A 15,023-nucleotide genomic window follows, 5' to 3' on the forward strand; every position below is an offset into this window, starting at 1 on the left:
GGCTCATGGGCTCATGACTAAAGTAATGGTTCGGACCCAACTGACCAAGCCTAAACCTTAGAACCCGGCCCCAAAAGTCTAAAACCAACTTATTTATTCCACCTGACCCAATTGGGGACATAAGGACCAGCCCACATAAATTAGAAACCAGCCCAAAGAAAACAAATAGAACTTGCCCAAAACAAAACAAACTAAAATCGGGCCCAAAAACCAACTAAGGCCCAAGACAAAACCAACTAGTTTTAGCCCAAACAATTTAACCTAAACTGGGCCCAAACTAAACCAAATAAACCGGCCCATCTAATAAAACTAAAGGCTTTGGCCCAAAGCCCAAGCCCAGTCGGTCATCTTCTCCATCAGCCACCACCAGTTCGGCCACCGCCAGTTCCGATCACCCACCCATTTCAACCAACCTATTTTGATCCCCATAACAACCCCTACAACTTTAACAAAGCCAAAAACCTCAAATCCTTAAATCCAAACTTCACCAAACTAGATCTGGAAATAATTCCCGCCGCCATTAACGCTTGTTTCAAGCTTCCAACAGCCCCTATTCGACCGCCCTCACCCACTCAAACACACCCCCCTTCAACCCATCCTAAATCAACCAACACAATCCATCCAAAAACAGTTCGAATTATTTCTTGGGAGGAAGGATCGCCCCGAGGCGTGTGCGCCATTGACGCTCCTCTGCATGAGCTTCAAAGAAGACCACCTCACTACACAACCCAATCAAACATCCAACCAACATAACAACCTAATAAACACAATACAAGTTCAAACGGTGCGAGACGATTTCTCGTTCTCTAGGATGGCCCCCCATTTCCGACCTCTTCCTTGTTCTAACGGTTAAATAAAGACTTTCAATGCTTAACTAAATAACTATACTAACATCTAACCAAATCCAAAAATTCCACGTGACGACGAGAAAAATAACCCGACATAGGAAAAGCAGAAAACTAAGCGCGAACAAAAACTCTGACAGTAAAGCTTTTGTGAAATAGAGTAAAAATATAACTACTCACTTTAACTAACAGCTTGACGAATTCCTCCTAGTCCAAATTAAAGTCAAGGCCCAACGCTTCGAGCAAACAAGCCGCCTCCATTTTTATTATTTTTTTATTCTCTAAAAACCCTATTCTCTATAACAATGTGATTATATACTTGGGTTTGAAACCCAAGCCTAACACAGAATCGGGCCCAGAAACCAGGCCCACATATCCAAATCCAATCCAACGAATTTTTAAATAAATAAATTAATTAATAAATTAATAACTAAATACATATTTTAAATACGGGCGTTACATGGGCTCTTATCAAACCACCCCCAAACAGCATTTTGTTTGTCCTCAAGCAAATATGAGAAATTAGAATAAGTGACCAAAAATGGAGTTCTAACTAATCTCATTTCGCCGAGTGCAATTGCATTGACCATATGCAACAAGGCCTTAAACCACTAGGAATTCCCTAGTAGACGAGTTATAGCCTCGTTAGAGTTTTCCAGTGAAGGTACTCACAAACTTCATCTATACTACAACAACTAAGAAATATAACTACTGTTTCCTTATTTATTCTCAAATATCTATACATCTCACTAGCAATGAATACAGAATAATCAAGTCGAAACCTAAACTAATATATGCATAATAATCAATCATCTACGGATAAACATATATATAATGAACTATGCTATGAAATGCAGTAACAAGTCCATTTCTGAAACTTTGGAATAGTGTCATTAGGTAGGTCTTCACATAAAAGTCAAGACAAAAACACTCTGATTTTTCCGCTCAAATTTCGCTACTCCAATGTGCAGTGGGCACACTTTACCTTACAATCTCAATGACACACAAGGAAGCTGAAGTCGATCAAACACATCTGTCACTTACTATCACACTAACCTATTCCTAATTGAGCTAGAGGTCTTTATTAGGTGTTGCGGGGATTAGGTGATGGTTTAAGAATGAAGGAAATGAATATTCAAAAAGAACCAGTATGAGATAATAGAGTCTTCATATTATGTAACTAGAGAAAACATTGTTCTTTACTTTGCTTCTACACTTTGTTTCCATCCTTAGCCATTTTTTTTCCTTTTTCTTTGGCTTTTGACTCTTTTGATTATGTTTTTAGAGTTCTAACTCTTTATTTATTTATTTATTATTTTTTATTATTTTTTTCTTTGGATGGAACTTAAACAAATAGAATCCTCTAATAGATGTTGTCAAAAGCATTTTCGCAGCACTCGACCCACCAATGATTTATCAAGACTGTGCCAAAGGTACCCAAGGGGACAATTATTTTTTTTTTTTTTTTTTTTATTTTTAAACAGTTGAGTGTTGTTTCTGGAGGGGGTGGCAAGGTTCCCACTTGGGAAACATGGTGCCTCGCCTTCCCCCCTAACAACATAGGCACCAGCTAAGTACTGAAGTCTGAAAAGAACCCCTTCCCATTCAATACGTGAGAATTTAGGCCCTCTTTGGATCGATATAGCTTGAAATTCAAACCTGATGAAATTATTTTCCGCTAGTCCCCCCTCTGAGCCTTTCTTTAGCCTTTCATAAACCGCAAATCCTTTACCCTTTTACAAAACAAAATAAAAATAAAAATCAGTCTACCCATTCTTTGAATGAGTATGAGAATAGAGATGAATAATAGAAAAGAGAAAAACATTTGAAATCAAGAATTTGTTAGTTGCTTCAAAGCCCAATTGAAGAGTGGTATTTAATAGCCAAATTCCAAAATGGGCTTCTTCACATCGAAAAAAATCGATTTGATTTTCTATTACTGACTCGAAGGATAAGGCCACTGCAAGAAATTAGATAGATCCAGAGTGGACTTCTCTTTCTTAACAAAAATCCCATTTTCAATTTTCAAATGGGTGACATTGTGACAATACTTTCTGATATAATCCGCGATAAGAATGAAGGCCCTTGACAACATAGGAAGGATTCTGCGATAAGAATGAATGCCCCTGACAATATAGGAAGGCTTCCTTCAATCTTTGCAGGGACTTGAATGTACATTATTTTGTGTTCAAAACGTGGCCCTGACTTCCCACTCTGAGTCATTTCCTGATCATCTTATTTCAATGTCACTGTTGCTTGTGTTGTATTCTTTTTATATCGGGATGTTAGAAAAGATGCAAGTCTGTAGCACTACATCTGCCTATGCAGTAATGATGTTCAGGGTTGTTGTATGTATTTTTCGCTTCTCATATTTAGTAAGTGCTTTCACTATATATGAATTTCTATATAGATATTTTTTTAGTTCTTTATTTGTAATTGATAAGATGTGTTGCTTTCTCCATCTATGACAGGTCAAAGGTGAACCAAACATATCATACATTTGCTCACGCTATTATCGAGGAACTGAGCTTATTTTTGGTCTGTGGGTTGTGTCCTTGCTGAGCTGCTGCTGGGACAGGTTCTCTCTCACCACTGTCTGATTGCTCTTCTAAATTCTAATTGCTACTTGTAAAATATGGGTCAACACTGATATACCCTTTTTTTTCCCTTCCTTGGTCTCTTAAATTAGCCTCTCTTTCCTAGAGAGAGTGGAGTCGATCAACTTGTGGAAATAATGAAGGTATGATTTGTAGAAGTCACTAAAATGGCGGAAAGAAAGAGAAAACATGTTGTATAGGATTCTTTCTGTTAGTTGTCTTTGAGGTACAAAGTGTGATTAACTACTCATCTTCTTGGTTTTACAGGTACGTGGTACTCCCACACGTGAAGAAATCAAATGTATGATTCCAGATTATACAGAGTTTAAATTTTTACAAATCAAGGCTCACCCCTCGCACAAAGTGAGCACGATTCATTTACATGTGAACTTTATATTATGTCAATCTGATTGTTGGTTTTTAGTGCATATAATTAAACTTTATTTTTTTAAAAATGTTATCCAGATATTCCATAAACGCATGCCACCGTATACGGTGATCCGGGTGTCGAAAGCGATCAAGCGGAGCCGGGGTCCTGGGTACACCACGGCGCACCCTCAAATTTCCTTAACAAAATATATATACTTCACTACAAACTTTTGCTTGGTCGGTGACAAAAAAGAAAGACCAACATCTCTTTTAGTAATGTAAGAGGAAAACATGTTTAAAATAAGAAAAAACTAGAGCTAGTGAATGAGGGAGAGTTGAGTTGGCAGACCTGAACCTGATCGTGCCTCATTTTCTCAATGAGGAAGATGATGACATCATCTTTCTTTTAAATCAAGTCTTAAGTTGGGTAGCCCGCCCATATCTTACGCCCATATATATCAAGTCTTAAGCCTATACAACTGTTAAAAGTTCATGGACCCTACTAGAATGTAATTCCTTTCGGCCCACATAGCATTAAATCATATTCGGGCCTTATTTGATTTTGACCGATCACACTCAAGCATACTAACTATCCAACCCATTTACTAGAATAATAATAAAAAAATAAATAAAAGCCAACAAGGAAAAAAAATAAAAGGAAAAGATCTTCTTTACAATTATTAATTACTCTACTTAAAGATATCTCGTGAACTCATTTTACTATGGAGGAGCATGAAGAGCGTATACGTATTGTATTGAGATATTGCTAGACCAGAAGTTGTACGCTAAGTTCAGCTCACGCTTTAAGATTTGTAGGAATGACGCAGAAATAAAGTAGAATCTATTTGTTGTCGATTTGGATTCTATAAAAAAAAAAAAAATTAGAGCGTGACAGTTACTCCTAGGAAGTACAGTAGATGCGAGTTTTGATATAATACTTCCAAATTTAAAATTTTGTTACCTAAGCTATAATATGATTTTGTAATTGATAACATACACTACAAAAAAATTGTTGTTTGTATAACAGTATTAAAAAAACAAAATAAAACGATAGACTCACAAATGTTAAACTTAAGAGAAAAACAAGAAAAACGCGTATACGTTTTAATTGAATTTGCGCTGAAAAATTTGTAGTGATAATCGGCTCACCCTGGAATAAATTCCTGGCTCCGCCACTGGTGTCGAGACTCCTTCAGTACTCTCCAAAACTTCGGTGTACTCCTGTGCGTCACTATTCTATCTTCATTGTTTCTTTCCAGATATCAAAGTTCATCAAGTTAAATTTTCTACAGTAGGTTGATTCCTTCAATTCATTTCTGATGAAATTAGCTATTTTTAAATATGTTTGATGCAGTTAGATGCCTGTGTCCATCCATTTTTTGATGAACTTCGTGATCCAAACACTCGTCTCCCTAGTGGGCGTCCCTTACCACCTCTGTTCAACTTTAAACCCCAAGGTTCTCTCTGCCTATGATTCCAGAACATGCTAGAAAGCAGTGCCCTTTCCTTACAGCGGTTCTTGATCAGGTTCTTTACAACGGGGTCTTTGGCGAAGGCTTTGGTAATAATGCCACATTAGTAGTGCTTTTCAATGCAATCTAGAATTTAGATCTGACAAACATCAACTACAGCACTATCTTAAAGGTTATTCTGAACTTTTTCTATTTATTTACTGTGAGCACACTGCTGGGAGTATTTGTAAGTCCCTCTCTCTCTCTCTCTCTCTCACCATAGAGAATTAGTGAATTCTACAACTGCAGGAACTTATGATTCTTGCTGTGGTGAACTGAACATGTTTTTCTTAATGCTTTATGCATGTATTTTGAGATAAGATTATGTTTGTTAACGCATGAGTAGCAGTGCCACAGGATCTACATTGTGTAATAAACTACCGCCTTTTGGTTGTTCATGCTAAGGCTTTCATAATAATTGCATATAAAACATATAAAACTGTATGTATGTACTAATAATTTTGTATTTTCTTAATAGACATATTTTACAGTAAGGTAAGTAAATGTAGATTGAGGGAGCCTATCTCATAGGAAGAAAAAAACATAAATACAACAGAGAAAAGTACAAACCACATCCCACACTTAACTTAAACAAATAGAATCCTCTAACATATGTTGTCAAAAACATTTTCGCGGTACTCGAGCCACCAATGATTTATCAAGACTGTGCCAAAGGTACCCAAGGGGACATTTTTTTTTTTTTTTTTTTTATTTTAACAGTTGAATGTTGTTTCCCGAGTGGGTGCCAAGGTTCCCACTTGGGAAGCACAGTGCCTCGCCTTCCCCCTAACAACATAGACACCAGCTAAGTACAGAAGTCTGAAAAGAACCCCTTCCCATTCAATACATAACTTAGCCCAATTGAAGAGTGGTATTTAATTGCCAAATTCCAAAATGGGCTTCTTCACATCGGAAAAAATCGATTTGATTTATATTACTAACTCGAAGGATAAGGCCACTGCAAGAAATTAGATAGATCCAGAGTGGACTTCTCTTTCTTAACAAAAATCCAAGTTTCAATTTTCAAAAATTAAAAACTAATATGTATAGCAATGTAATGACAGTTGGGTTCCTATGACTATGTTTAACTTAGGGTACACTGCGACACAAACCAACATAATTAGACCTGTGTCAGGTCCATTTGACGTGAAATAAACAAATAATGTCTATCAAAGCTATGTTTAATAAATTTAATAAGACAATATATAAATATAAAATCCATAATTAAATTAAACAGTTGAATGAGAATCGGTTTTTTCAGCTATGCATTGTTGTTGCTTTCTCAGCTATGACCTGGTCTGCACAGTCAAATGAGAACCGGTTTTGCTGAGCTATGCTGTGCTATTCCAAAAATCACATACGCAGTCTCTTTGCTTTGTCAGTGCACCATCTTTTCCTATTTAACAATGTTAAAAAAAAAATCAGTGTCTAAAATATCAAAAATATATAAGTCATTAGTTTTAGAAAATACCTTAAGTGTTAAAACCTTCAGAAGGAATTGAACACTTCTTTATAGACAATGTTCTGTGTGTGTCCTTCAGGCTCGTTCTCATTCCTTTTGATCAAAAACTTCAGTCCCTCTCGTGATGTTGTTCTTGAAACTGCAACATATAACTGTCCATGCGTGAAAACTGGTGTTGGTAAATATATTCCAACTTTTTCGAAAGTTTGTCCTTGGCTTTTGTTTATGGTCATAGCAAAACAAACTTTTACAGGGAATTGCTTCCTTCTGAATACAAACGACCATTTCAGACGCTTTTGGTGACAATCTTCGTTCTTGGAATGAAAACTTGATCTCCTACTTTCTTCCCTGTAATAATATTTGCATATATCACTTTCGAAGCCAATTTTGTGACGATCATCCTAGTACCATTGCATAGTCCTTGACTCTGATTAATGTTTCTCATTAACATAATAGGAACACCAACTTTTAAATCCAGTTTGTGGTTTGGTATGCCGGAAAATTCTAGAGTGTTTAAGAATTTTGTCGGGTATAGAACATCTTGTTCAGCATGTTTACCTTCAATTGGACTTAGTGAGTCTGCACTTAAGTATGTCTTCGATTAAATGGGAGTTCTGAAATTATTGTAGAGTTAATTTCATCAACCGTTTCGTTCCTCGGGGCTAGAATGCTTCTTTCTTTGAGATACTGAACATCTTTATATTTGTTGACCAAATCCGAATATATGCATGACACAATATCTTCTACTGGGTCATCACTCTCAGGAATAAGCAAGTCTTCAAGAATTTTGATCCAAGTTGATTCCACTTCATCACTCAATCTAGAAGCAGGCAGATTTCCATCTCCAAGGTCTAAAACCCATTTGCTAAACTCTTCAATAGAGTTTGTTGTAGCCGAGTCTATATTTCCAATCTTGATCCATGTTCTCGCTAAGTGAAAAACTTTGCAATTTTTCCATAATTTTGACTTGTTGATAGAAGCATCAACAACATCGGTTCTTGTGCCCCTGGAATGACCGGCATATCATTGCGAAATCTCCTACCATCGGGAATGTTTTACCACCAAAATCTTTGCCTTGTGGTTTCAAAAGATCCTCAAGTGTACGGTTTACATCCTCAAATCCATGTCTGTGAGTCATTGGTGCTTCATCCCACACTATTAGATCAGCCCGCCTGATAAGGTTGTGTAATAATGTCTCATGAGAGATGTCACAATTGGTGTTTTCACTGGTCGGAATAACAATCTTAAACCTAGAGTGAGATGTCCTTCCACCTGGAAATAGAAGTGCAGCTATCCCAGACGATGCAACAGCAAGAACAATTTTTCCTTCAGACCGAAGTTTAGAAATTATTGTTTTGTAAAGATATGTTTTACCAGTTCCTCCACATCCGTATACAAAAAAAAACACCTCCTGATTGAGACTAAACTGCATCAGTAACAGAGTTGAATACCTCACGCTGCTTAGTATTCATTCCGTTATGAAGAATCTCGTATTCCTTTTGCAACTCATTGCAGTTGTAGTCTAATTCTTCAGCAATCAATCTGTTTTCTGTGGAGATCCTTGAAGACATATCAAATTTTGGGAAATCAGGAATGTTTGTGAGAGATAATTCTTTTTCAGCCATAATTTGTTCAATTTCACAGAGAATCTCATTTCTAATCTGGTCTTCAGTTAGTTGGAGCTTCTCATTATTGTTTTCTTTCTGTATCGAAACAAAATATCATCTCCAAAGTGCTTTTGATGTTTCTCAAAAAGTTTATCAGGATAAGTCACCCCACAAAGCAGTATCAAAGTGACGAACAATTGTCTTAAAGATTTTGGAAGTTGTCAATGGCTTGCTTCCTCCATAGCATCATCCCATTCGCTGTCGTCCTCTAGTAATCCATGCTCCTTGATATAAGAATTTAACAAAATGAAACATTAGAATTTGAATATAAAAAATATAAATTAGTCGGTAATTTCAATTTTTTATTTTGATACAGTGAATATCTTTGATAGTAATTTTTTGGCTAATTATTACCTTGATAAACTTGGTTTTTTATTTTTCAGGTAATCCACCCTATTCATGAGCTGTATTTTTTCTTGGACGAATATGGTAAGTGAATGCCTCTTTATCTTTGCTAGGGCAATCCTATAAAAACTATATATTTGATACTTGATGGTTACTTTTTCCAGTTTTTGCACCTTGAACTTCTCAAACGGCAGGATGTCATCATCAAGTTAGAAATTGTCATGTTTGTATCTATCCCATAAAGTGAACTTTAGCTATCATAAAATCATCTATTTCTAGACTCGATAATAGAAATGAAAGCTTATCTTAGTGTGATATGAATGTAGGCTCTATGCATGACTTTCCTTTAAGTGATTTAACAAATCAAATTTGGATGAACATTGCTAAAAGACTAAAATGACTTCTGTCAGTGCAGTGTAGGAGTAAAAGTCAGTATTAATTTTATTTTAAAAATCTGGAATATCATAAAAGTTTCCCAAGCTGCAGTGAAAGCATGTGGATGAACATTGCTAAAAGACTAAAATTACTACTGTCAGTCCAGTGTAGGAGTAGAAGTCAATATTAGGTCTATTTTAATGCATTTACAACATATTTATCCAGTCCTTATTGTTTTTAACTTATAGATTATGTACAACATATTTATGTTAGAAACCAATATAAACTAAAGATAAAATGTCATTAAAAACATACCTGACATGCACCTTTGAAAGTTGGATAAACTTTTCCATTAACAGTTTGAATATCCTCGTAATTCAAAGGACCTTTGACAATATTCAGCAATAGCCTCAAATAGAATCTCTCTCCTGATGTGGGATGTGCGTAGTACACACGTTCAACTTTCTTCCCTTTTTTCATTGGCTTCCACTTCCTTTCTTTTTTATTCCATACAAATTTAGTAGGAAAATCAACATACGTAAGATTCTTGGCTAATTTTAGATACTCAACATTTGTCGTAAACCACTCCGTGAATTTTGTTTTTGAAGCATTTTCCCGATTTATTACATCTTTTGGATAATCTCTTTCACTATAATAAACCAAATGCTGACCTTCAAGATGGAATGGTAACCTTTCAACGCTTGGATTTCTGTATTGAATATCAAATTTCAATAGTCTCCAAACCGCTTCCGAAGCAGATAAGAAACGATAGTCTAAGAAATTTGCTACTTCATCAACATCCTTTACTATTTGATGATTATTGTCGTTGTCTGTAACCAAGTTTTCAACAATAATTGCAGTAGCTCTGTCTCTTCCCTTGTTAATGTATTTGAAAAGGTACTTGATTGATCTGGCTTTGTTGCAGTGTTCAACATTAATATGAGCTTGGTACTTTACTATCAAATCTACATTGTGTGGAACAACCCATCTGTTATCAACTTCTATTTTCTTTTTCATTGCCTTCCGATTGTTATTTCGCCTCCTGTAAATTGTGAATTCATTGTCATCAATAGTTGTCTCTTCACTAAAAGGTTTTGGATAGAACTTAGTACACTTCTTCTCTTCCATGCAAGGGGAAACTGGGTTTTCATCACCACACGGTCCGTGAATCATGAATTCTACAACTGATTCATATGCAATTTTGTCCTCAATTGGGTCGGGTAACTCAGCAGATATGAGTTTATTGATTTGAGAAGGAGTAGTAGGTTTCGAAGCGTTGTCCAAAAAGAGTAAAATGTGAGCATGTGGCAAACCTCTCTTCTGGAATTCAATAGTGTATAATGCTGCCAAACATTAATAAAATTGTATCCAAGTAAAATGAGTATTATTTTGTTAAGTATAAATTACTTATTAAAAAAAAAATCTAGGATACCTGCCTAAGTTTTTCCAAATCGTTTGCGCTTTTGTAAGTATGTCATCAGTTCATGCAATTTAATCTCAAAAACTCTTGCAACAATATCGGGAAAATCATCGAGTTTATAACCAGGAGCTATCATGTCTATACATCTTTGAATTTCTGGCCATTTGGGGTTGCAAGTAAAAGTAATGAAAAGATCCGTGCACCGGTGGTTCCCATATATTGCAATGGCATCTTGATAGTTTTGTACCATATAACGGGGTCCTCCTGTGAAAGATGAAGGAAGAACTAATCGTTTCCCTACACAACCAGGCTTCACGTCACCAGCAACAACAGCATCTACTAATCCTTGATACAATTATGCACGAATTGTTTGTTGATTATTTCGAACCCATTCCATTCTACTTTGTTCAGTAGCTGTATAAGAATCTACACAAAACTGTTGTCTCAACTTCTTTCCATGAACCACAGTTTGGCCTTCATTGTGTCTCAATTGCAATCTAAAAGCATAAAATTCTCTCATGCTAATATTTTTTCTTTTTCCAACTACTTTATTGTTTCTATATGGAATGTCAATTCTATATCCATCTTCAGCATGGGGGAACAAAAGTGGATATTGCATTGCCATGAAACTTGGAAGTAATTCATTGATTCTCTTCAATCCAAATCCTTTCTTGTCCACAATAACATCTATGTGCTCATTAAATTCATTACCATTACCAACAATTAAACCAGCAACCTTTGTTGATGATGGTAAATTATAAAGTCTTCCATCTTTTTGTCTTCTATTTATCAGTTTTATGCTGATGTCTGCTACATGACATTCTTTAAATCTATCCCTTGCCATTCTGTAAGTCTCAGTGAGTTTGTTGGTAACATTCAACATATCTATCAGTCCTTAAACAATGTTAGGATCTAACTCGTCTCTTGCCCTCTTCTTTACAATTTTCTTACTGAGTGAGTTCAACCTGTGTGAGACTTCATTTTCAGTATCATGTATGTACAACTGTGCAAACCTTGGACGCACTCCTGGTGGAAGCAAAGTTCCTATTTTATGGTGATTTTGTCCTTTTATTTTATAAACAAAGGGCCCCTTTCCATCGTTAATTGAACTATGTACTGCACCACCAGTGGATGTGAACGCAAACATGGAGTTGTAGATGCTGATGTTTTCCATGTAATTTGAAGATTTCTGTCCACCTTTGCAATCCAATAGATTTCTCAAAAATTCAGGAGTTTCTTTTAGAAGAGGCAATTGAACCTTGCCGTTCTGACAACATATTGAGAATTTAGGATTCGTAGGTTTTTTGCTCATATCATTCCTTTCTTCATACCATACAATAGCTCCACAATGAGAACATATTGAAGTTGGACAACCAATATCTAAAGGCTCAAAACAACTTCTTGCAAAACAATTATTAGATTATTTTATTGCATACACTAAAATAGCAATACGGTATAATTTAGTGTCAGAACACTTACTTGTATGTGAAACTTCCAAATCACAAATACGAGGCACTTCTGGATTCAAATCATTGACATCGTCATCTTCAGAATCAGTCCCACTAATCTGTGAGAGGTAATTGTCATCATTTATATCAACATCATCCAGTTGATATGAATGGAACTGATTTGGAGAAATACCAAGTCTCTTATTTCTTAATATTTGACTTCGTTTAAATCGTCGTTCTCTAGCTCTTTCTTTAGTAATAACTATTTAAAAATTTTAATCAGTCACAAATAATAAACTAAAAGGTAAATTATGTGATATTTTGATCATACCTCTGTTTTTTTTGTTTTTTTTTGGATTAATCTTGCCAGATGGATTTATTTTCGTCTTCTTTCCAGCCTTTTCCTTCGTTGCTGTACAAAAATAAATAAATAAAAATAAAAATAAAAATTACTTGATCAAAACAGGAGTCTGCAGTCCAATAAATGCATAAACAATTTGTTTAATCTTCAAAATAGACAGGGATACTAATTTCAGTACATAGACAACATAAGGTAGAGTTTACTTCCAAGTTTTAGAATTCGGTCTATAAAAGCATACATACTTCGCTTGTTTGGTTCTTCTGGGCATGTGACCATATCTTTTTGTTTTCTTTTCAAATTATTTCTCTTGTTTTTTAACCAATTATTTATTTGTTTTTCAGAAATAGGACCATGTTGTATGAGATCATTAGTAATATTTTGTATTCTATCTTTACATGGATTGCAGGTCTCTCCATCAAAGATTTCATTCAAAAATCTTTTTTGAATTGGTTTTGGTGTCCAACACTTCATGATGGACATGGAGGAAGAGAGGGATAAAGATAAATGTGATGAAGATAAACTGCGTGAACTGGAGATGAAGAATATAGAATATGTATTAATTTTTAAGTTTTTAAACTTCTATCGGTGTAAGAGTTTAGGAAAAAGTGGACACTATATAAGTGCAAATTGGGTGTGTTTAAGAAATTGACGTGGCACTCTAGGAAATATTTTTTTCTCGTTTTTTTTATCGCAGTTTGGTTAGGACCAACTCAGTTTTTGTCTTTTGGATTTCGCATCAATCATCCTTTCTTATTTTATAGAATTAAATTGTTTGGCTACAGTTTTAAGAGAGTTTTGCCATTTTTTAGTTGAGACTCCAATTTCTTGTGTACCCCAAGGAATTTGTTTCGATAATCAAATTACCCCAGGGAAGAGTTCTTTACTTGAAGACTTCAATATGATAAATATTTGCAGGAGCTATGAACTGATGGAACAGACGCTCAAAGTATACACCTACTGAGGGAAGGAGCAAGACCCGCTCTTCCACCAAATTTAAAACCAAGGGAATTTATGCTTCTGAGGGATGGTTTATGAAACAAATGGAAGGAAATAGACAATTTTCGGTTAAAGATCCAAGAAAAGCTCACCTCTTCTATATGCCTTTTAGCATAAGAAGGCTAGAGCAATTTTTATATGTACCTAATTGGGTACACTTCTCGTGCCTCCTTCAGACTGACTCCAATTTCATGTATAGTCTCTGATAAATTGTGTATTTCCCAGGCTCCGCATGAAACGGTGCGACATATGAGTAGGTGCATTAGAGCACTCTGTAATGTTGATGTTAATGAAGGCTTTGTAATTGGCAAAGGCGTGTCTCTTCCAGAGACAAATGTGCGTAGAGCAACTAATCCTCTCAGAGATCTTGGTGGAAAACCTCCTTCTAAGAGGTAGATTCTCGGGTTTTTTGCTGGGGGCATGCATGGATATCTCCGTCCTATCCTACTACAGTACTGGGAAAACAAAGACCCTGATATGAAAATATCTAGCCAAATGCATGTGTTCATCCAACTTTGAACAGCCTTTGCGGTTCCATGTATAAAAACGTGAACATAATTTTCAAATTCCTCAAAATTGTATGTTTAACTTACCTTAGCTTGGTAATTAGTGTAGTAGAACTATCTCTATAAAGCAAGAATAGTACTATTAATTGTTTCCAACACTCTTATGTTTATTGTTATTCACATACATTATTGCTGATAATTCTTGTGAACCTTGTTTCTGGACGGATGATATATTTGGTGGATCAAGCTCTTCTAGGTTTGGCTCCTAATTCAACAGATGCTCAAGTTTTCAAGCAATTCGAAACTTGCATAATAAGACCAAAAATCCTGCATGTAGCACAGAGATTAACATCCTAATTCCCAAGTATAAATAATAAACCTCATTCCTGTATCAAATTACAAATCAAACACTTACTCAGAACAACTATCAAGCCATCTCAAGAGTGTTGTGCCGAGTACTTCAAAGCAAAAAAACTCATTTGAAAACGGAGATTTGAACTAAAGGACGCAAAAGAACTTAACCTCAGCATAATTATTGACAAATGAATGAAGAATTGTAATTCCATTTGTGATTCAAATCATACATTGCATATGTTCCAAAAATAATCAGAACAATAGCAATAAAGAACCAAACAAACTATTGACAAATACATGGAGTAGATGTAGTAGATTCCACAGCCCAGAAATGAGAAGGCTCCAACATTCACCTTTCTGTTTTCTCTTTTTATTTTCCTGTACTCTGTTATCCTATTCCTTCTTTACAATATAGAATAAGCTTGGATCACCTCAACGATCGGTGCACGACACAATGGGCATTTCCCTCCACTACGAACCAACTCGTTAGCACATTTTGCACAGGTGCACATATCCACCATCTCCACCAACACCAAATCATCCGCTTTCTGAAAGAGATTGCATCAAAACTGAAAGAGGATTTATAAATTTGACTTGATGTCTTGATCCAGATTCGACTTCGCTGTAATACAATAAGAAAAATAATTCAAGACCAACTTGAAAAGGTTATCAGCAAATCTCAATGGCTTGCAAAAATAAACTTGCTGTCTTAAGAGTCAAGAAAGGGCTAATCATCCTACCGAAAACAATGGAGTATTAATGAAGAT

General features: G+C 35.5%; 1 protein-coding gene and 1 pseudogene across 2 annotated transcripts; one reads left to right on the forward strand and one right to left on the reverse strand.

Moving 5' to 3' along the window:
* The first annotated feature begins 3,139 nt into the window (after positions 1-3,139).
* On the forward strand, positions 3,140-5,597 carry LOC147483119 (shaggy-related protein kinase gamma-like; annotated as a pseudogene). The gene is made up of 7 exons (XR_015205509.1): positions 3,140-3,193; positions 3,317-3,423; positions 3,535-3,585; positions 3,710-3,805; positions 3,908-3,939; positions 4,983-5,034; positions 5,166-5,597. The product of XR_015205509.1 is annotated as a shaggy-related protein kinase gamma-like (transcript).
* Positions 5,598-6,675: 1,078 nt separating this feature from the next.
* Positions 6,676-11,474, reverse strand: LOC147483120 (uncharacterized). Its single transcript, XM_086579491.1, has 6 exons — positions 10,994-11,474; positions 9,487-10,514; positions 8,236-8,487; positions 7,844-8,192; positions 7,473-7,713; positions 6,676-6,718 (listed from the first exon to the last, which is right to left on the reverse strand). Exons 1-6 carry the CDS (start codon positions 11,472-11,474, stop codon positions 6,676-6,678), a joined length of 2,394 nt encoding a protein of 797 aa, XP_086435617.1.
* Positions 11,475-15,023: the final 3,549 nt, after the last annotated feature.

Source organism: Coptis chinensis, chromosome 8 (assembly GCF_015680905.1).
Source record: "Coptis chinensis isolate HL-2020 chromosome 8, ASM1568090v1, whole genome shotgun sequence".
In the NCBI taxonomy this organism is placed as follows: Eukaryota; Viridiplantae; Streptophyta; class Magnoliopsida; order Ranunculales; family Ranunculaceae; genus Coptis; species Coptis chinensis.